Here is a 21,405-nt window from a genome sequence, read left to right as displayed (position 1 = left end):
AATGCTTTGAAATTTGTTCTTTGGCATAAACCATTTTTTTTATGAACAATGGTCCTTTTTTCAAAATTGTAAAATGTGTGACCTCAGGATGAGGGTTTTTGTGGTCAATGAGCACTACTAATTATTGCTAATTATTACCGCTTATTTGAAATGAAAGTTTTAAAGTTTTACAAGATGTTCAGATGACCTATAAGATCCACAGGACTCTTGTCGTGTTCTTAAGTGAACCTCTAGCATCTCGTTAATATGCATTTTATCTGTACCCTCTGGTCAGCCCTTGTTTCCTTTTTAGGAGTCTGTTGGTTAAGAAGGGTCTAGAATCGTTGATACTTTATCTCTCTGCATTCATATATTTTTTATAAGTCTAATTTCTTTAAAAATGTACAACAAAGAGGACCACTGGTCTCCCTATTTATGTTCAATACAAGGTGACCTATGGTCCCCCTTGTGATGTAAAATATAGAGTGACCTAAGGTCCTCATAAGGATTTACAACATAGGGTGACCTCTGACCCCCTATTGATGTATAAGGTGACCTCCGTTTCCCCTTATGATGTACAATATAATCTGACGTCTTCTCTTGTACAGTATAATGTGACCTATGGTCCCCTTTCGTTGTACAATATAAAGATGACCATTAGTCTCCATAATGAAATAACATATAAGGTGACCTTTGCTCAACTAATTGATGAACAATATTAGTTTACCTGTGGTCCACCTTATAACGAACGTTAAAACTGAACTGAATGCTCTGTCCCCTTACGGATGTATAATATAAGGTGATCTCTGGTCCCCCTACTGTTATCTCCTACTGATGTACAATATAAGGTGTCCTTTCGTCCCTTAATGTTGTACTTTAAGGTAACCCCTGGCCCCCTACTGATATACAGTATAAGGTGATCTCAGGTCCCCCTACTGATGTTCCCTACTTATGTACAATATGAGGTGACCTCTGTTCCCCCTTCTGATGTACATAAAAGGTGTCCTATGGTCCCACTTTTGATGTACAATATAAGGTAACCTCTGGTCACCTTACTGGTGTACAAATAAGATGACCCCTCGTCCCCCTACTGATGTATAACTAAGGTGTCCTCTGGTCCCCCTACTGATGTCCCCAAAATTATGAACAATATAAGATTCCCCTGGTCACCCTGCTGTTGTAAAATATAAGGTGTCCTAAGGTCCCCCTACTAATGTACAATATAAGATGACACCTGGTCCCCAGGCTGATGTATAATATAAGGTGTCCTCTGGTCCGCCTACTGATGTACAATTTAAGGTGACCCCTGGTCCCCCTACTGATGTACAATATAAGGTGACCCCTGGTCTCCCTACTGGTGTACAATATAAGATGTCCCCTGGTTCCACAACTGATGTACAATATAAGGTGTCCTTTGGTCACCCTACTGATGTTCAATATAAGGTGACCCCTGGTCCCCCTACTGATGTATGATATAAGGTGTCCTCTGGTCCCCCTACTGATATCCCCTACTAATGTACAGTAAAAGATGTCCCCTGGTCACTCTGCTGTTGTACAATATAAGTTGTCCTATGGTCCCCCTACTGATGTACAATATAAGATTCCCCTGGTCACCCTGCTGTTGTAAAATATAAGGTGTCCTAAGGTCCCCCTACTGATGTACAATATAAGATGACACCTGGTCCCCAGGCTGATGTATAATATAAGGTGTCCTCTGGTCCCCCTACTGATGTACAATATAAGGTGACCCCTGGTCCCCCTACTGATGTACAATATAATGTGACCCCTGGTCTCCCTACTGGTGTACAATATAAGATGTCCCCTGGTTCCACAACTGATGTACAATATAAGTTGTCCTTTGGTCCCCCTACTGATGTTCAATATAAGGTGACCCCTGGTCCCCCTACTGATGTATGATATAAGGTGTCCTCTGGTCCCCCTACTGATATTCCCTACTAATGTACAGTATAAGATGTCCCCTGGTCACTCTGCTGTTGTACAATATAAGTTGTCCTATGGTCCCCCTACTGATGTACAATATAAGATGACCCTTGGTCCCCCTGCTGATGTATAATATAAGGTGTCCTCTGGTCCCCCTACTGATGTACAATATAAGGTGATCCTTGGTCCCCTGCTGTTGTATAATTTAAGGTGTCCTTTGGTCCCCCTACTGATATCCCCTCCTTATGTACAATATAAGATGTCCCCTGGTCACCCTGCTGTTGTACATTATAAGGTGTCCTATGGTCCCCCTACTGGTGTACAATATAAGATGACCCAAGGTCCCCCTGCTGATGTATGATATAAGGTGTCCTCTGGTCCCCCTACTGATGTACAATATAAGGTAACCCCTGGTCCCTCTGCTGATGAATAATATAAGTTGTTCTCTGTTCCCCCTACCTTGTACAAAATAAGGTGACCACTGGTCCCCCTACAGATGTACAATATAAGATGACCCCTGGTCTCCCTACTGGTGTACAATATAAGGTGACCCTTGGTTCCACAACTGATGTACAATATAAGGTGTCCTTTGGTCCCCCTAATGATGCACAATATAAGGTGACCCCTGGTCCCCCTACTGATGAATAATATAAGGTGACCTCTGGTCGGTCCCCCTACTGATGTCCCTTACTTATGTACAATATAAAGTGACCTCTAGTCCCCCTACTGATGAACAATATAGATGACCCCTGGTCCCCCTAGGTGTCCTTTGGTCCCCCTACTAATGTACAAAATAAGGTAACCCCTAGTCCCCCTACCAATGTACGATATATGGTGTCCTCTGGTCCCCCTACTGATGTATAATATAAGGGTACCTCTGGTCCCCCTATTGATATACAATATAAGGTGACCTCTAGTCCCCCTACTGATGTCCCCTACTGATGTTCAATCTAAGGTGCCCTCTGGTCCCCCTATTGATCTAAAGTGTAATATTAGGTGTCCCCTGGTCCCCCTACTGATGTACAATATAAGGTGACCTCTGATCCCCCTACTGATGTACAATACAGGGTTACCTCTGGTCCCCCTATTGATGTAAAGTGTAATATTAAGTGTCCTCTGGTCCCCTACTGATGTTCAATATAAGGTGACCACAGGTCCCCTACTGATGTACAATATAAGGTGACCTCTGGCCCCCCTACTGATGTTAAATATAAGGTGTCCTCTGGGTCCCCTACTGATGCCCCCTACTGATTTACAATATATGGTGCCCTCTGGTCCCCCTATTGATCTAAAATGTAATATTAGGTGTCCTCTGGTCCCCTACTGATGTTCAATATAAGGTGACCACAGGTCCCCCTTCTGATGTACTATATAAGGTGACCTTTGGTCCCCCTACTGATTTCCCCTACTGATGTACAATATAAGGTGTCCTCTGGGCCCCCTACTGATGTACAAATAAGATGATTACTGGTCTCCCTACTGATTAAGAGTATGAGATAACTTTTGTTCCCCCTTCTTATGTAAAGTGCATTATAAGGTTTCCTCTGGTCCCCCTACTGTTATTCAATTTAAGGTGACCTCTGGTCCCCCTACTTATGTACAATATAAGGTAATCCCTGGTCCCCCTACTGATGTACAATATAATGTATCCTATGGTTCCCCTACTGATATACAATATAAGGTTACCTTTGGTCCCCCTGCTGATGTACAAAATAAGGTGGCCTCTGGTTACCCATATGATGTAGAACAGAAGATGACATCTGGTCTCCCTTTTGATGTATAATATAATGTGACCTATGGTCGCCTTAAAGATGTACGATATAAAGTGACCTCTGGTCTTATTAACTTTTTATTACCTCTGGTATTCGCATAAAGATTATGGAAAAAAGCGGAAGTCTTATATTGTCCATCAATAAGGATTTCATACTTCACAAATTGTAGTATATGAATGAGACAAAGGTAATCATATGTTGTACATTATTACTATGTTATTGAAAGTTGTAAGTAGGCAATAATTTAAAATTATGGTATGTGTAGAATTATTTTTCAAATCCTCTCAAAAAAAAGAACTGCGACCCTAATTTTTTTACCGAGGAAAAAGTGGACAATTTCTCCGAATTCTCTAAATGTACATGCATGTAATTGGAAGTTGGATGTTTGGTCAACTTGCTTGTCTTGAAATACAGTATATGTATCCCAAAGTTAAATAACAGTTGGTGTATTTTTTAAATTTTATTTCCTTTTTTATTGTAGTTTTGATGGGTTTATGAATTTGATGTGTTAATTCCAGGGAAAGGGGATGAGAACTCCATGCAGCCTCAAACTTTGAAATACAGGGTGTACATCTTCTTTGTAAGATAAATAAAAATCAGGGGTTTCCGACAAAGAGTGTTAAAGTGATGAGGTCGCCTATTTAAGCATGACCTGAAAGGAAGACAAAAGAGACATTAAATAATTTAGTAACAAATAATTATTCCATTATGTTAAATGTTGGTGAAAAGTCCGAGCGAAATGAAAAGGAGGTGGTAGGGGGCAAAATCCCCCCCCCTGCTTGTTAGAGATCTGCGAATGCAGAGACTGGACGTACGTCGTTTACTCTGAGTCGCTTACTATTAGTAAGAAGATCAGAGGTAACGCACTGTGTTATATAGATACTATAACCTTACATGGAATAATAAATTCATAGGGGAGACCACAGGTCACCCAACATAATCCATAAATGTTAAACTCTAATATATCATATATCTTATAATATTGCGGTCAATGTTGCTCACCACCCCCCCTCCCCCTCTTTGTTTTCTAATACCCATCACAGATGGTTATTCCCGTGACAAAAATAAAATTTCTGGTTTTTTTTACGCTGAAAAGGCTTCACAGTATTACGATTTATTCTATTTTCACTTTACGTAAGCAACGCACTACATTTTGTAGCGGAGTAAACAGACCCGATAGACGTGAACTGCGCGGGGGACCTAAGGTCCTAGTTCAGCGTACGTTTTATCCTTTTGCGTACCAGTCACAATCCGCTCGATCTCAGGGTCTGCCCTGGTGTCAGCGTGGTGGACAGCGGTTAGGTTTCTTCTCCCCCCTCTGCCCTGCTGCTGCCTGGCTCCCTTGGTCAGCTTGTTTGCCCTGATGGACTTGGCGGAGACTTGGGACTTTCTGGCTCTAATGGGTGGCATGATTTTTAGATTTTTGCTGAACCGTTCTCGGAGGCTTTAAGTACTTCAAAACAATTATCAAAAGTGCAGAAACGCTGGGAAAGCTATCGAGCAAGAGGAGGAAAACGCCACGTTCGCCCCTCTTTTATACTCGCGGCAATCGAGGGAACGTATCAAAAGACCTACCTCCTGTGTTTTTCGGAAATCAATTAAATGCGTTTAATTAGCGATTGCTTTAAATGACCTTATTGAAGCAGCAAGTCTGGGACATGGTACATGTAAAACAATTACTAAATTCTGCAATATTCTGCAATATATTTGATTGTGAGGATGTGTAGGTGTCTTCTTATGAAAGGTTAATGTTGTTATTTTCAAATTGTACAAGTTTAGACAGCATTTACATATAATATTGTCAGTTATAAATCTCATTAAAAAAAACGACCCCATCCAAAAGAAATAATACAACAAAAAATACCAAAAAAAAAAAAAAACAAGATTAAAAAAGTCTTCAATAGGACTAAAACACCGACCATATTAGAGGGGGTATCACATGCCTATGGGAAGTAAGCATCCCCTGTCGACTGATCTTGCTTGCCGTGAGCTATATGTGTTGATTAGGAAGATGGAATACCTCGCAGATATTTTTAGTTTAAAAACAGTGTCACAAGAAATTATAGTAAGAAGTTATAGTCTTTAAAACTATTGCCAAACGATAGTTGTTACAAAATCCCCCCCCCCCCTTCCAAAAAAAAAAAATAATAAAATAAAAAAAGACAATAAAAAATATGATTTCTATCACATCAACCATAGCAGCTGTTAAATTTGCTGAATGTTGACTTTTGATGAGGTTGAATCATTATATTCAAAATTACTAAATTGTCGGTAGCTTGCCCCAGCTTAAGAAGAAGTGAGTGCACGCCTATAAGCGTCGAATAATTTTGAGACATAACACCATATGCAGCTTTAAATGCAATATTAAAACATTAATAAGGAAATATTACAATCAAATAGCTGAAGTCAACCCGTGTGTAGTACAATTAAGGTATAACTTTAGTTTGGAACTGTGTCATTAATCAGTAAAGCATCTGAATATGAAAGAAACGTAGCAGGCACTTCAGTACCCTTGATTTATAGATCACGTTGAAATATAGGATTATTATATGAATGAAATTATCATTATTTATTGTTTCTACGTCATCGATTTATGTTAATGCTGAGTTGAAGATAAAATCAAGTATAGGAATGTCTGAATTCTAAAAGTCTAGATTTTCATATATCCTACTAAGATATGAATAAGAAATAAAACAGGGAAAATAAAAATATCGGTTTTCACTTAGCAACCAGATTTAGATACCATACTAGGAAAAAATTTGAACAAAAGAGTAACCTGTCATAACTTGGCGCTTTTATTATTTGTTAGGGAATGAGTGTCAATAAAACGAGAAATATATAGTAAATATGACGTACTTTATTCTACAAATAATTGTTCACTTAGGGAAATAGAAAGAAGGAAATATATTGAAGTACATGTAGCTAAAGACTAAATTTCTTCAGTAATCATTGCAACTATCCTTATTTATATGTTCCTATCTATAACACAAAGTCTCATAAAACGTAGATAATAACTGGGAATATTTTGCCTTCTGACTTCGTTCAGAAAAAAGGTTTTTCTTAAACAAAATCTTATTACACTTAATGCATACATATTATTCCGTATCAAACATGAAAAGTACTAGTGGAACTGCTTTAATTTATTTTCTCGGTGAAATTTCATTGATTGGGAAAATAGCAGAGGCTTATGGTAAGATTAATTACTTTTTTACGTTTCTTTTCAGTGCACGACTTTCATTTTTTTTTTGTTGTTGTTGTCTTTTCTTTTACACATTTTTATCAATGAAGTACATGTCCTTGGTAACAGCTATTCTACACATAAAAGTCTGTCGAACAATTCTATATTTTACTTCTGTCACTAAGAGCTTCGCTTATATTGCAATTTGAAATACATATACTTTTAAGGAAATTTGAAAATTGAAATCATCTTTTTTCATTTTTTTTTTCTTGTAATTATGTTGTTTTAATCAACTCAAAGAAATGAAACTGCTATTTTTCAACTCATAAATTAAAGAATTTGTCAAGGCAAAAATGACCATTCAATTCTAACCTCCCGTTTTCATTTTGTCAAACAGAACACTACCATATCAGGAATTTGTAATCAGATGTTTTCAAGAAAATATCTTTTATATATTTTCTGGTTTAATTAGTTCTTAAGTAAATTTATAAAATGGTCTGCTGTTGATACAATAATACCTCAGTCAATACCTTTTTTCTTTGGCGTTTGATACTTTGGTCTTTGTATAGGTTTTACATGTACTTTTTTAAACATTCACCTCATTGTCATAAGTAAGCTTTATACACGTAGTACATGTAATATCTAATAACTAAATTGGAATAAGATATAATATTTCCGTTGTATTTCTTCATTTAAAGTTGTTATTACGTATACTTACGTAGATGTATTTATGATGAAATCGAATATCATACGGAGATAAACAATTAAAAGGAAGTTTCAAAACATACGAAAAAATAAATATATGAGTCTGAATTTAAATTAGGTCAATAGCTAAGATCTTCAGACTTTTTTTCTGCATTCAATTTTCAGTATGAAACAAACATATTATCTAAGTATTTTTGCTCTTATTGCAAATTTATATGTAAAGTCCCTTTTGTAACAAAATAAACAGTTACTGTGAATATAAGATGCAGAATAAAAATTTACATGAATAAGCAATAAACAATTATTTTTCTGAAAAAAAAATCTTAAAAGTCTCATTGTATAAAAATACAAATTATGAATTTCCTTCTTTTTATTACCCTGAAAAATCTAGCAGAAACTTTCAGATTTGTTTCATTTTCTATTTTCCTAAGATAATCTTGCTTTCAGAAAACCAACATGGAAGGAACACGGTATAATTATATACAAAATTTAATACTGGTATATGAATCCACTTGAATATGAATATGTTTTTTTTTGTTGAAGACATTCTTGCTTTGGAGAAAGAAACATGCCAGGAGCATTGGAATATATACAAATACTTGTACATGTTTCCACATTAATATGAATGTTTTTCTTTTTTTTAAAGAAAATCTTGCTTTACGGAAACAAACATGGCAGCAGTATCCTTATATGTATAACGACTGGCCCACGTATTTAGATTTACTACTATATAATTATCCAGCGGATAAAGCCGTGGATGGGCTGTTTTCAGACCGGTCTAATTCTGGTGGACAATGTACAATATCTGGCAATAAAGAAGGAACTGCAACCTGGCGGGTGGATCTAGGAAAAGTTCTTAACATACATCATATTACTATCTATTACAGGACGGACAACCTTCCATGGGGTACAGTATTGTAGTTTATTGTAACAATATAGAAAACAAAACATTTTTCCATATTAATTTTTATAAAAATCAAACTAAAGATTACTCTTTAAAAAAATCATTAACTTAGTTCATTAGCAGATAACCGCTGTTTTTAACTATGTTATATTTCGAATATTTTCGTATTTTATAGATTTTTTAAATTATATTTTTACCAGTGAAATACTGTAATTTGTCCATTGAATAAAAATGATATTCTGTCATAGTTTGAAAAGATATCTAAATGATGTTCTTTCTCAGTGTAACAAATATCAAACTCTCGATTTTTCTTCCGAAAACAAAGATTCTTGTATCTTGTAAAAAAAACTCCTTTGTCCGTTAGAAAATGAATAAAACATCGAATAAAATGGTCAATGTTTAGACAAATATGCTGTTGAAATCCTTGTTAACAACATTTTCAATCTCACAACACTTAGCTTTGACGTCTCAACTGTTCAACTTTGACGTCATGTAGCCTATGACAGCATTGGAAAAAGACAGAGTAGAGGGAAAAATCAAAGAAAATTAAGAAAAGGAAAATGCAATGTTTTATAGTTGAATATGGAATGAATTTCAATCGTAAGACAGGATTTTTTTGTTACTGCTTCGCGCTCGTAAAAAATATAAAAGAAAATTTCACAAAATCCTTTCCTATTCGTGAAATAAATTTCATATTCAACTAAAAACATTGAATATCCTCTAATTCTTTTATGTCTTACTTTTTCAATAGTCTATCATCAGCATTATGTTAAGGTCAAGATCTTGTAAATGAAAAGTGCCTACAAATTTAGCATTTGAGATATAATTTCCTTTATTGATGCTTTACAATTTTAGCTTGGTCAAATAAGGTGTTTCTTGGCATAATTTGTAGTCAAACAAAATGAAAAAAAACGGTATTTCAAAATGTCATTTCAATGAAAAATTAAGAAAACCAGTCATGAAAATGGGAGTTTTTTTTCATATTGGACAAAGGAAATGTATCCAGATTGTCTACAGTTTCTCAGAAAAAAGATAATTAGAATGTTCATTGCCTCTTCTTTAAATCAATATCAATTTTAATTTATATATATTTATATTTTTCATATGATTTTCAATTGAATATGATGAATATACCCTATTTTCTACTTAATTCTGCTAACGCCATAAATTACGGATAAAGAAAGTTGAAATTGATTATGATGTCATAATGGATCTAGTACCCAAAAATTGGCCAAAATTTATTTACTAGATCTCGACCTCAATAAAAATCAGAATATTATCTAAAATTTTAACAGCCAATAAACATTGAATATGGGAGCATGACGTTTACTTTCGTACTTTTTACTTATTTGATTTGTAACATTTAATACTACGTAAATGTTTTTGATAATTTCATCACAGTTTGTGAACGCACGGTACATGCACTGTAAGTTTTTCTTCACAATTTCAAAGTTAATTATATTCCAAAAGGCCCTGACAATGGATACACAACCCGATTCCTAGGATTTTCGCTTTTTATATCAAACACAACCAACAAGGATGACGGCTATCTATGTTTTAAAGACACAAACTACACTAGAGAAACGATACCGAGTAATATTACAATAGAATGTATAAAGCATGGAAGGTACGTCATCTACTATAATGAGAGACTCCCAGGAGTTACCTACCCTGAAGGATATTCTACATACGCATACAATGAACTCTGTGAAGTCAAGGTTTATGGTAAGGGATGATAAAATACAAACCTTATTCTCTATAAGGAATAACAATTAATTAACTTTACATTGTACTATGTAAATGGTGCATGTTTTTGAGTGTAACAGTTGAAATTGACACCCCATGGAAAACCATTGTCAACCAATGTAATAAAGAAAAGCTGAACCTAACATTTAGCTGTTATCTAATCTCACCAAGAGATCTCTGATCGATTCATTGAGTGATTCTAGATCATATAAAGTTAACATTCGAATTTGTTTTTGCAAATACGCTTGACAGGAAATCGAATACCGGTATATTTGGTCATTTAAAGTATATAATATTCAATATAGGATGTCCTTCCTTTGTTGTATACGGAGAGAATTGTACATTTCCGTGTTCGCAGACTTGTCTTGAAGGACGCTGTAACATTGTGGATGGGACTTGTTTTGGATGTATTGCTGGACAGAAAGGTTCACGATGTGAACAATGTACGTAATTACAAGCCAATCCTGAAAAAATGGTTTGGTGAAAGAGAGAGAGAGAGAGAGAAAGAATACATAATTAATGATTTGTGCTTTAATAAAAGTCCTAAAATCGTTTTTTGGTGATGATTATAACTCGCTTATGATTAGGTTTTTATGCGATGTAAAGGTAAAAGCATGATATGACTATATCTGTTACGACAAAGAATTATAAATTTCACCGATTCAGCAATACATTTAAACTCACACGTATTACTTTAGTTGCATTCTCCTTCATAGTTAGGTTTAAGTATATCACAGAGTAATTGCCTATTCATTACATACGTGAAGAGCATTTTCAAGGAAGGAACACTTTTTATAATGATGTAGACTACTGACTTAAATATATCGTTTATATAAATAATTGAATACTGTTGTCGAAAAAATCAATTAACATGTTTGCAAATTCAATCTATCGTATCTTTAGGTCTATGAAAGTATGAAGTTTTTTACACTTTTTAGGCCATAATCTTTCCATTCAAATATTTACAGATTTTTCATTTATCCGTTCAGGACAATATAGCAAATTAAATATTCATGTTGTATTTAAGTTTCTTTTCGTCTTTATTATTTAGTACAGATTTGGTTAATACAGATTTATCATGCAGAACCAACATCCTTTTAAAGGACAAAAAATCAATAAATATCTATTGTAGGACAGTCAAACACATTTTTTTTTTTTCATTTTTTCTGATCAAAAGAATTTATATTAAAGTAATATGATGTATATTAATTTCATATTCTATTAATAGTTTGTGACGGTGGTAAATTCGGAAAAAACTGTGCTCAGTCATGCGGGTTCTGCTTCGGAAATGAACCATGTCATCATATCAACGGGTCATGCTTGAATGGCTGCGAAAGAGGTTACCATGGAAACAATTGTACACAAGGTTAATTAATCAATGATCTAGAGTAAAAGCCAGTAAATTGTCTCTTTCATGTCCATCACCTTACGTGTACCTTTCAAAGTAATTCAAAATTTTAAAATAAGAACTCGGTCAACTGATGATAATAAAAAAAGGGGAAAGACACTAAGAAGAACTATTGAACCTTGCTTAGCAAAATTACATAAACTTTGTTACTCTTTTTAAGGCCTCTCTTCTTTTTACTTTTAGTATGTTCTGAAGGGTGGTATGGATACAACTGCCTTGATATGTGTGACTTCAATTGTGGAGAGCCGAAAAGATGTGACAGGAAAACAGGACAATGTCAAAATGGGTGTCAGGCAGGGTGGAAGGATATAAAATGTGACAAAAGTAAAAAAAAATTGTTTTATATATTACATGTACATATATGTATAAAATTGGAAGTATTTTATAGAAAACTCAAAATAAAACAAAACTAAACTAAAAAAAAATATGATGTTATACATACTGCAGATTCCTAAATACATGTATACGCGTGGAATTAATTATCTCGTAATTTCGCAAGAAGCACCACACACGAAATCAAAATACTCGCCTTTATTTTTATGGTGCTGAAATCTATGTAAAATCTCTTGATCAATCCTCCATTTGCAAATTATTATTCTCGCGATTTGCCGTTGAAGAGCCCATTCGCGATAAGTACTCGCGAAAAATAAGGAATCTACAGTATACATGGACTTAAGATATATTTGATCCCTTGTTTCACAGAAACATTTTTACATGTACCAAAATTACTCATTTTTGTGCTTTTCTTCTCAAATAATAAGTTCTGAAAGTTGAACAATAATGCACATAACGAAAAATATTAGACATCTAAATTTCACAAAAGAAGGAATAATATTTGCAAATTAACAAACATATTAGCCTAAAAATTAGTCTGAAAACAAACTGTTCATCTCTTTAGAATGCAACGGAGGTACATTCGGACTAAACTGCAATCAGTCATGCGGGTCTTGTCTTGATAAAGAACAATGTCATCACATAAACGGGTCGTGCTTGAATGGATGCGATAAAGGTTACCATGGAGACACTTGTACGCAAGGTAGCAAATTAAAGCTCATATGCATTAGAAAGTACTATTTTCATGAAAATTTAAAAAATGCAAATAATATAATCAGATATTTCTTAATGTTGACACAATGCAATTTACAGATGTGAATACCTTATCATATTTGAGTTTGACACCATGGTGAACAGATGTGTACATGCGATATTTTTTAGTCCTTATCGGTGAAACCGGAGGGACTCTACGTTTTCTCAGAGCCTGTCCGCCCGACCGTCTAGCTGTCATTGTACCTCTGATTGTCTGTCAGTCTATCCCACTTGGTTTGCCGCCATTTTTTTTCTTAACACTTTCAGATTTTGATCTGGTTTTTGGTACATAAATTTATCTTGATGAGTTATAAGTCAGGTTTTAATAGATATTTGACGAAATATTGACTTTTTCAATTTTCAAAGGTTTCCCGTATTTTTTGAAACTCTTGTAGATATTGAATTGATTTTTGGTAGGTGACTTTGCCTTGACAAGTTAAAGATTAAAATTGCCTTTTTCCCTTTGATTTTTTTCCCTGTATTTTGGCATTTTTTCGAGTATCTGTTTAAATTGGCGTTAGAGGACTAGTGTTGTTAATGCAATACTCTCAGAATGATTATCATCAATTATAGAAAGTATAATTGTACACAAACATACAATACCTAAGATACATATAATTGTTTTCATTAAATTTATTTGATATTATCAAGATTACTCAGTCTATGAAAAAGTCATATCCCCAAGGTTAGAAAAATATTATCCCAGAAGAGCAGCAAATATTTACAGCTTCGCGCATTTTTTAAACTCAATGGCTTTCCCACAAATTAACGTCACATATTACATAACTATACTTTAATACGTATCAATGCTATATTGTATAACGAGCAACAAAATATATTTTACGAGGGTTGTCCCATAAAATCGTGGACAAAGCGCTTTTCTCGAAAAGTAATAGGCGCACTAAGCTGAAATTTTCAGTAATGTTTATTCATAATTTTGTATCATAATGTTTTTGATTATATATATGCAAAAATAAAGATTTTATTCTGCTTGAATATGCACAGGGTACGGTCCTACAGCGCACGGTAAAAATAACAAGGTTTTATTAGAGAATATACAAGTATTATTTCGAATAAAAGTTTTCAATACATCAGTTAGGATAAAAATTTATTAGATTCCTTACTCAATTCTCTTGTCTTTTTGAAAATTTCAAGGCATTTGGTTAATTTTTATCATTTTCCTGATAAAATGGGAAAGTTAAATACAATACATGAAAAATGGCGACCTTTGATGAAATTACGGCGTCATGAATTTGGTTAGATTTGTTGTAATGACACCTTAAGAGACTTTAAATAAAAACAGAAAAGAAAATTGACAAATATCACCAGATTTTAAAATATAAATTAATGGAAGTTTTCTTAGCGAAGTTTCTTTATCGAGTCTAATACAAAACATACGGACAGACTGCCATTGTAATATCAAAAGACGTTGTCACTGTCGCCGTCTTTGAATTTTGTTAGTTGAATGATGGTGAAAAATTCCGTAACTTGCTAATAAATCTTTCCGGGCAAGTGTGCCACATTGGTTCCTTAACTGGATATAAACACTCACGTATGTAAATCAGTAAATTTTCTAAATGTAAATTGGGGCTTATCCAACTTTATTTTTAGCAAACATGAAACGTGACGTTATAATCCGTGCGCCGAAGGACGATACAGTACATAACATAAAATATCAAAATTTGTTTATTTATGCATATATCTATTTGAAATTTGCTATATATCTTACATTTTAAGTACTTTTGAAATGGCTTTCAGAAAACATGATGATTAATTTTTATATTAACTTGTCCACGATTTTACGGGAAAAAATATATTTTATAAGTGGTGTTTGACTTTTTGACTTATTTTAATTCTAATTTTGTTTTACTAATAAAAAATACAAATTACATACACATGTATAATACTTGGTAAAACGTTGATATACATTTAATGACATTTTATGAATATAACGAACAGTATTCAATATCAAAGTCCATAAAACAATACAAATTAAGAGCAGAGCAAACACGGACCCTAAAACCGTCAGAGGTGGGATTAGGTGCCATGAAGGAGTGAGCCTCCCCTGCCGACTGGTCACACCCGCCATGTGGTCCTTGTTATGATCAGGAAATAACGGGAAAATCCGTCGCCAATTCGGTTTTTAAATAATGGACTAACAATTAGTATGAAAAACGTTCGTCAACATTTGACTGGGTCATTGAATCGACCTTAGAGCTTACAAAATGATTACTGTAAACGAAGCTGTTGGTATTCTTGTTATATCAACTTGTTGATCAATATTTTACCTCGTCTTAGAAATTGTTCATACATAGAGCTACATGTATACACTATGATGCAAATAAAAAGATAAATGAAACAATTCCCAATGGTTTTTCTGATTTCTTGCCAATTTCAAAAATGAAGAAAATCATTTGAAAGGACATGTTCCCATGAAATGATACATGTAATACTACTTCGAATTATATTATCGTACTGAAATATTAATTTCCATTACAAGAAAAATGTGACCAATATTTGTGTGAAAAACCACGTGAACTTATAAATGCGCTGACCTGTATTCAGTACCATGTTGAAATACTGAAAAGTTACCTGAAGTCATCGTAATTATTATTAACAATGGCTACTTAATTTTAATGATAGCAAGCATTCTGAGAGTTTTGTATTAGTGCCTTACCAGCAAGTATAAAGTGTAAATTTGTTTCCAATAAAGATTTAAAATTCCACAATTCTGTCAAAAATCATTAAAATGGAACAAAATGTAAACTTGATTTATAATTAATCATGATAAAGTCACATCCCGGTTCCAATCATGAGCAATATATCTGCAAGGCTAAGAAAAAAATTGTGCAGACTGACTGACAGACAAATAGAGGGGAACTAGACGACCGGATGGACAGACAGACAAACAAACTGACGGACAGAGAAAGCCTATAATCCTTTTGATTCACTATACAACATAAAAAATACAAATGTTACACATAAAAATATCTTTTGATCATGGAATCTTACTTTCAGAATGCCCAGATGGAGGCTTTGGTTACAATTGTGAGGGAAATTGTAGCAGTTGTCCATTTACTGAAACATGTGACGCAATATCCGGACAATGCAATGGTATTATTATATAAATTTCATGACATAGAGTCTACCATATAGCGTGTTTTCTTGGCAAGTATAAAATTTGGCGTTTTCCCGCTCCAAACTATGCCAATTATTTTGGCGTAATTTATTTTAGCAGACACATTTTCTGATTAGTAGAAATTAAATGGAAATATATTTTTTTAAAATGTTCAAAGTTTTTTTTTTAGCACCCATCTAAAATAAATTTCCATAATGTTTCTGATAATTTATCTGCAAACATTTATATAATATTTCCGTAAATATTTTTTCTTATCTTAGGTTTTAAAAATACAATAAAAATATTGGGCAACAATTTTTGTTACAAATGAAATATATCGTCCTGATAATTTTTAATTAAATATTTGAAAATAGCATCGTATTTCCATTCTTATTATTGCTTTTTCATTTCCGTGAAAAGTCGGGAACAAATCGTATATTAGTTCAAAAGATTCTCGACAAAATGGGTATAACTCTTGTTCCGCCATGCGCTCGGCACTTTGAAGTGAAAGTTACTTTTTTTAAAAAGCTTAAAAAATCAAACGTTTCAGCGGCAGGCGTTTCAATGGCCCTGAGTATATTTTTTAAATGTCATAATTTGAAGCCCTTCACCGGCATACGTCGACGTCTTCATATGAGTGAAAGATTCTCGCGAGGGACATTTAAATAATATACAATCAATCAATCAATTAAATATTTGCAAAAAGCAATCCTAAATTCCAACTCAAAATTTCAAATCTGTATTATGAAATGCACACAATGGGGTCCTATTTTCTGACACTACGAATAATTTCATTTTTATTTAATTTATATGTGAATTTCACTTTAATTTTTGAATTTAAGCATTTAACACTTGGAAAACATAAGTTGGTAAACATAATTTTTAAGGTTATTCCTCCCTCCTATTATGTCATAGGATTTTGCAAAAACAGTTTTTAGTTTAAGTTCATACCTGATAGATCAATATCTTTTGGAGAAATGCTTTCCAATAGGTTTACTGATAAATATTGTTAACTAAAAGAATTATTCAATCTTTAAAAAATTTTAAAAATTGACAAGGGCAATAACTCCTTCTCAAGCCTCTTCATTCAGGGATTTGCTTTATTGTACTTCTAATATAAAATAGTTTCCTTGATATTCACAATTCAAAAGTATATTTTAAGTAGGAAATATTTAGGAACATTCAGTATCAGAATTATGCATATTAACCAGTTTTTACAATTTTTTCCATGATACTATTTGCAAAGAATAAGACATTTTGTTGTTGACATAAACTTCTTATTTATGTCTCCCATCTTTAATTATATGGTGACCTATACATTTTGTGTAAAGATAAGAATCTTTAAAGTATAATCAATCAGAATAAATGTTTTTGTACTTTTTGCCTTAATTCAGATTTCGACTGGAAATGCACGTTTGTTTTATTACAGTCATAATGAAATCACCCGAGTTTATTACAAGGAAACAATCCAAAGCCTTTCTGTTTGGAGTGATAACGTCTCTTTCCATAAGTGTTTGCTTAAACCTCGCTTTAATACTCTGGTGAGTTTGATTTTAAATGTTCCATTTATTTTTAAATTTGATCAGGTTTCTATTTTTGGAGGGAGACTGTCATCAACCATCATTTTATTTTCGATTTTTGATTTATTAAAAAAAACACATTTTAGGAATTGTACTAGAAATGGGTGCAAAAGAAAGAAGAACCAAGATAAAATTACAATACAATTGTCAACGAACCCTACAACACCTGATCCAAAGGTCATTGATGATGCTGGAGATAGTGAAGTTTACGAAGATCTAGATCAACATTCCATTTATGACGATGCACTTTAGTGTGAATTGATAGTATATGAGTTAGTACCTAAATATACATGAAATTTTATGCGCATTTGTATCACCGATCAACTAGTTCCTATTATTTAAAGGTTTGGATCTTAGTTTGACTCGTGTGTTCCAAGATACAAAACTAGAATATTTAAAGATTCTTTTTTTCAATATCTGGGTTCAGTATTATGGAACAATTTACCTTTTAAATATAACTAAAGGATGTATCCAATAATCAAACATGTAAATTCAAGACAAGAAAATTTATAGTAAAACAACAATATTGTATGACTGTATCATTTAGGAGATATTGGATGTGCGCAGCATTGTTAGGGCTTGAATAAAGGGGCGGGGCTTAATTTATACGGGAAATGTTTACTGTGACGTCACACAAAAATAGGGTGCAATTTGTATTCCTCATAATGCTAGAAAATCAAAAACTTTGCAATTTTAATCTGTATTTGCATAATAAACAATATCAAAACTTATCAATGCATTAAAAACAGTTGCTAGTTAAATTCCAGACAACAGTTTATAACAAATTACTGATCGCAGCAAACTTGTCGACATGACGTCATTTTGGTAAAAATGACGTAATTTATGTACTGTGAAAAGCAGATCAAGTCTATTTTCTACAACATAAAATGCATTTCATTAATAAACAGAAAATTATTTACAGAGTTTAAATAGGCTACTACTATCAATGTAAAACCTTTGTTTAGTGCGATTATTCTATGATTAGCGAGAGACTGTATGTAATTAATTTTGCCGTGTTTATGTGTACAGGTTTGACATGTTACCCATCGAGGTGGCTTATTAAATCGCCTTTTTGCAAAGGCATACACTTAATAGATGTTAGCGATTTTTTAAATATAAGTAAATGATGGTTTCCTTAACTGGAAAAATGCTGCTGCTTTCTTTAAATCGAGAGCGTGACTTAAAATACTTAGTAAAGGTCATACATATTTCAACATGAGCATATTTACTTAAACTTTTTACTAATAAAAAGCGAATTCTATATAAAGCAGCAGCACTTCCCAGAAAGTACAAAGTATGCAGAAACAAATGGTAACTAAAATTTTTAATTTCAAGCAGGGTATGCCCTTGCGATTTTGAAATTTGTTTATGACCTCCATTCAGTACACATACAATGCATTTATCACGTGACTGTCCATTGATGGGACCAAACTTAGTTTAGTACAGAGTGGGGTATACTATGTTATTTCAGTTAGTACTGAAGTTATGTATTAATAAAAAGGCCTTTTAAAAATAAATTCAGTTTTAAAAAAATCCCGTTTTTTGTACGTATATATTCCATTGATTTCTTTATAGTAGGTATTAACAGTGCTGCGTGTTGTTCATGTACATGTTTATTGTGTTAAATTACTATAGAATACATTACTTTTCAACATGTGTAGTTGTGATTAATATAACAGTCTCGAGGATTATCCATACAGTGGATTTCAATGAAATTTTCAAGAATGAAAGGTCTCTAAAAGCTGCTGACTTTCATTTGACAAAGAAATGTTTCTTACCTCTTGGTTTAGAAATTTGATCATTTTTGTATAATTACATTTTGCATTACATCTTTCTTAGATGAACCTTTTGAAGAGAATCTATGTTCATTTCTGTGTGTACTTTATTTTGGGGTCAGATGTCATAGCGGGACCAAATCGCTCGGCGAGGTGATATCTTGTTTACATATATATCTGTCTGTTTTCGTAACTCCCAAGTTAAACTTGATGAAAAAATAACGAACACATATAGATATTTTCCTTCAACAGATCTTCACTTGATCTTCCTTTGGTTTGAAGAATATTTTAAATACTATAATTACAGCCTAAAATCGGACAAACCTTTTAAATATGAAATTCCTTTCAAGTTATGTTAACTAAAATTGTGAATGTCACCGCTTTTGACTTCAAATATATTTAAAACTCATAAAATAGTACGAATTTTCTCAGTAGGGATCGTTGTTCTTCCATTATAAACACAGATTTCCTGAACTGGACTGCTGAACATTATTGTTAATATTCAAATGTTGGAGCCACAAGAACTATCAAAGCAAAGAACTTCAAGACCCCCTAAGTCATAGTGTGTCACAACATAACGTGTAATAAATGCAGTTTTACTATGAATATATTCGTCTTATATGTAAATATAAGTAAAAAACACCAATGTTAAAAAGTTAATCCTTGGGGCTTCACGAGAATTGATCACGTGACGAACTAAAAGTTTATTTAAAAGAGTACTTTTTAACATTTTTTTTTTGTTTCTTAAATATTTCTTTACGCAGCTTTTCTTCTAAAGGAGATATAAATAGTCTTTTCAATATTTTTTTTGGATATTTACAGAGCTTATAAAAGCTCTACTTAAAGATAATATAATATATTTCCTCTTTGGGAAAATTGATCACTCCAAAATCTAGAAATTCTCATCTCTAAATTTGAAGTAGAGAGGGCGTGGGAGAAGAGGCAGCTGAGCGATTAGCTGAACGAAACAACTGTACTATCATTGAAATTTGAAGGAAATGTTGGATTGACAAGCAGACAACTCGGGTTCAATTCCAATTTAGTCTTTCTATGAATGATTAACTAATGGGGATAGGTGATATAGGGGGTAAATAAGAAAATAAAAAAAATGTAGAAATCACTGCTTAAGTGCTACATGCAAGCATATGATATGTCATACATGTGTCTATATTGTGATATACTTTCCAAGGATCGAAATTCAGGCCATTGGCATACAACAAAATCTTTCCTCTTTTTGGTGATATATGATTTCTGTTTCATCAAGTTATATTCCTGAACATCTTTTTTCTTATTTGTAACTTTATCCTTTAAATAAATAGTTAAATACAATAAAGCATAGAATAATTTTTTTAGACTGCTTCAAGATCTTTTTTCTAGTTGTGCGTTTGTAGATCATTTATTACAAATACCAACAGAAATAATAAATTTACATTTTCAGAATGTAGCAGCAGGTTTGGCTTAAAAATATTTCACAAGAGGGACAATGAACGTACAGAGAAGAGTCTTTTCATCTGTTTATCTGTCTGTTGTCAACGTTTTTTAAACTTCTCCACAATTTTCGAACCGTGAGAGATAGAAACTTCACATTTAATATGCTTATTCCAATATTTAAGTTCTTAACAATGACCTTGTGACCTTGACTGTGACCTACCATAGGAGATACAAAATATAGAGGTCTCATATTTGGTATGTTTAGTCGACTAATTAAGTTTTATTTTTTTTTCAAATGGCACAAAGGTTCAATGACTCATATCCTAAGAAAAGACTTTTTTCGAACTTTGCTGCCACCCGGTGAAAAATGTTTCACAAACACATCTTGTTTATCATTTTTTATAATTAAGTAAATCGTAACCAATTCATGAATATCATAATTGTAATATGCTTATTTTCTAGAATTATTAAATTGATTTCGTCCTTCCATGATGTCATAGATAAAAAAAAAGTTATTCATTTAATTTCCAACAGAACAATATCTTTTTGAAAAAAAAATCCTTTTCAATTGGTGAAATGATAAATGTTAAATAAAAGAATTTTCAAAAATGTATATTTTCTTTATTTAATCAATTATTCAATATTTAAAAAAGTATCCCTTTGTTAGCAGATGTTTCGGAGCGATTGAACTAGTTTTAACTTGATTTGTCTAAAAACTGTTTTAAAAAAATATATGATTTTTTTTATATAGTTGCATACTTCTCTTAATTAATGTCTCCTAT

At 33.0% G+C, this 21,405-nt stretch overlaps 1 protein-coding gene across 1 annotated transcript; it reads left to right on the top strand.

The window, feature by feature from the left end:
• Nucleotides 1–6,704: 6,704 nt before the first annotated feature.
• On the top strand, nucleotides 6,705–17,948 carry LOC134229346 (multiple epidermal growth factor-like domains protein 11). The gene is made up of 10 exons (XM_062711097.1): nucleotides 6,705–6,882; nucleotides 8,222–8,482; nucleotides 9,950–10,204; nucleotides 10,531–10,668; nucleotides 11,454–11,591; nucleotides 11,817–11,957; nucleotides 12,532–12,669; nucleotides 15,738–15,833; nucleotides 17,267–17,378; nucleotides 17,504–17,948. The coding sequence occupies exons 1-10, from the start codon at nucleotides 6,777–6,779 to the stop codon at nucleotides 17,667–17,669; spliced, it is 1,551 nt and encodes a 516-aa protein (XP_062567081.1). The 5' UTR covers nucleotides 6,705–6,776; the 3' UTR covers nucleotides 17,670–17,948.
• Nucleotides 17,949–21,405: the final 3,457 nt, after the last annotated feature.

Source organism: Saccostrea cucullata, unplaced genomic scaffold, assembly GCF_032062105.1.
Source record: "Saccostrea cucullata isolate Sc308-1 unplaced genomic scaffold, CSIRO_AGI_Scuc_v1 ctg4939, whole genome shotgun sequence".
Lineage (NCBI taxonomy): Eukaryota > Metazoa > Mollusca > Bivalvia > Ostreida > Ostreidae > Saccostrea > Saccostrea cuccullata.
The sequence above is the reverse complement of the archived record's forward strand: the minus strand, read 5'-3'. Positions and strand labels throughout refer to the sequence as shown.

Coding starts and splice junctions, on each gene's coding strand:
- LOC134229346 (XM_062711097.1), top strand. CDS start 6,777: ATGCATACATATTATTCCGTATCAAACATGAAAAGTACTAGTGGAACT. Junction 11,958..12,531: donor GGATATAAAATGTGACAAAA/GTAAAAAAAAAT, acceptor TCATCTCTTTAG/AATGCAACGGAGGTACATTC. Junction 15,834..17,266: donor AATATCCGGACAATGCAATG/GTATTATTATAT, acceptor GTTTTATTACAG/TCATAATGAAATCACCCGAG.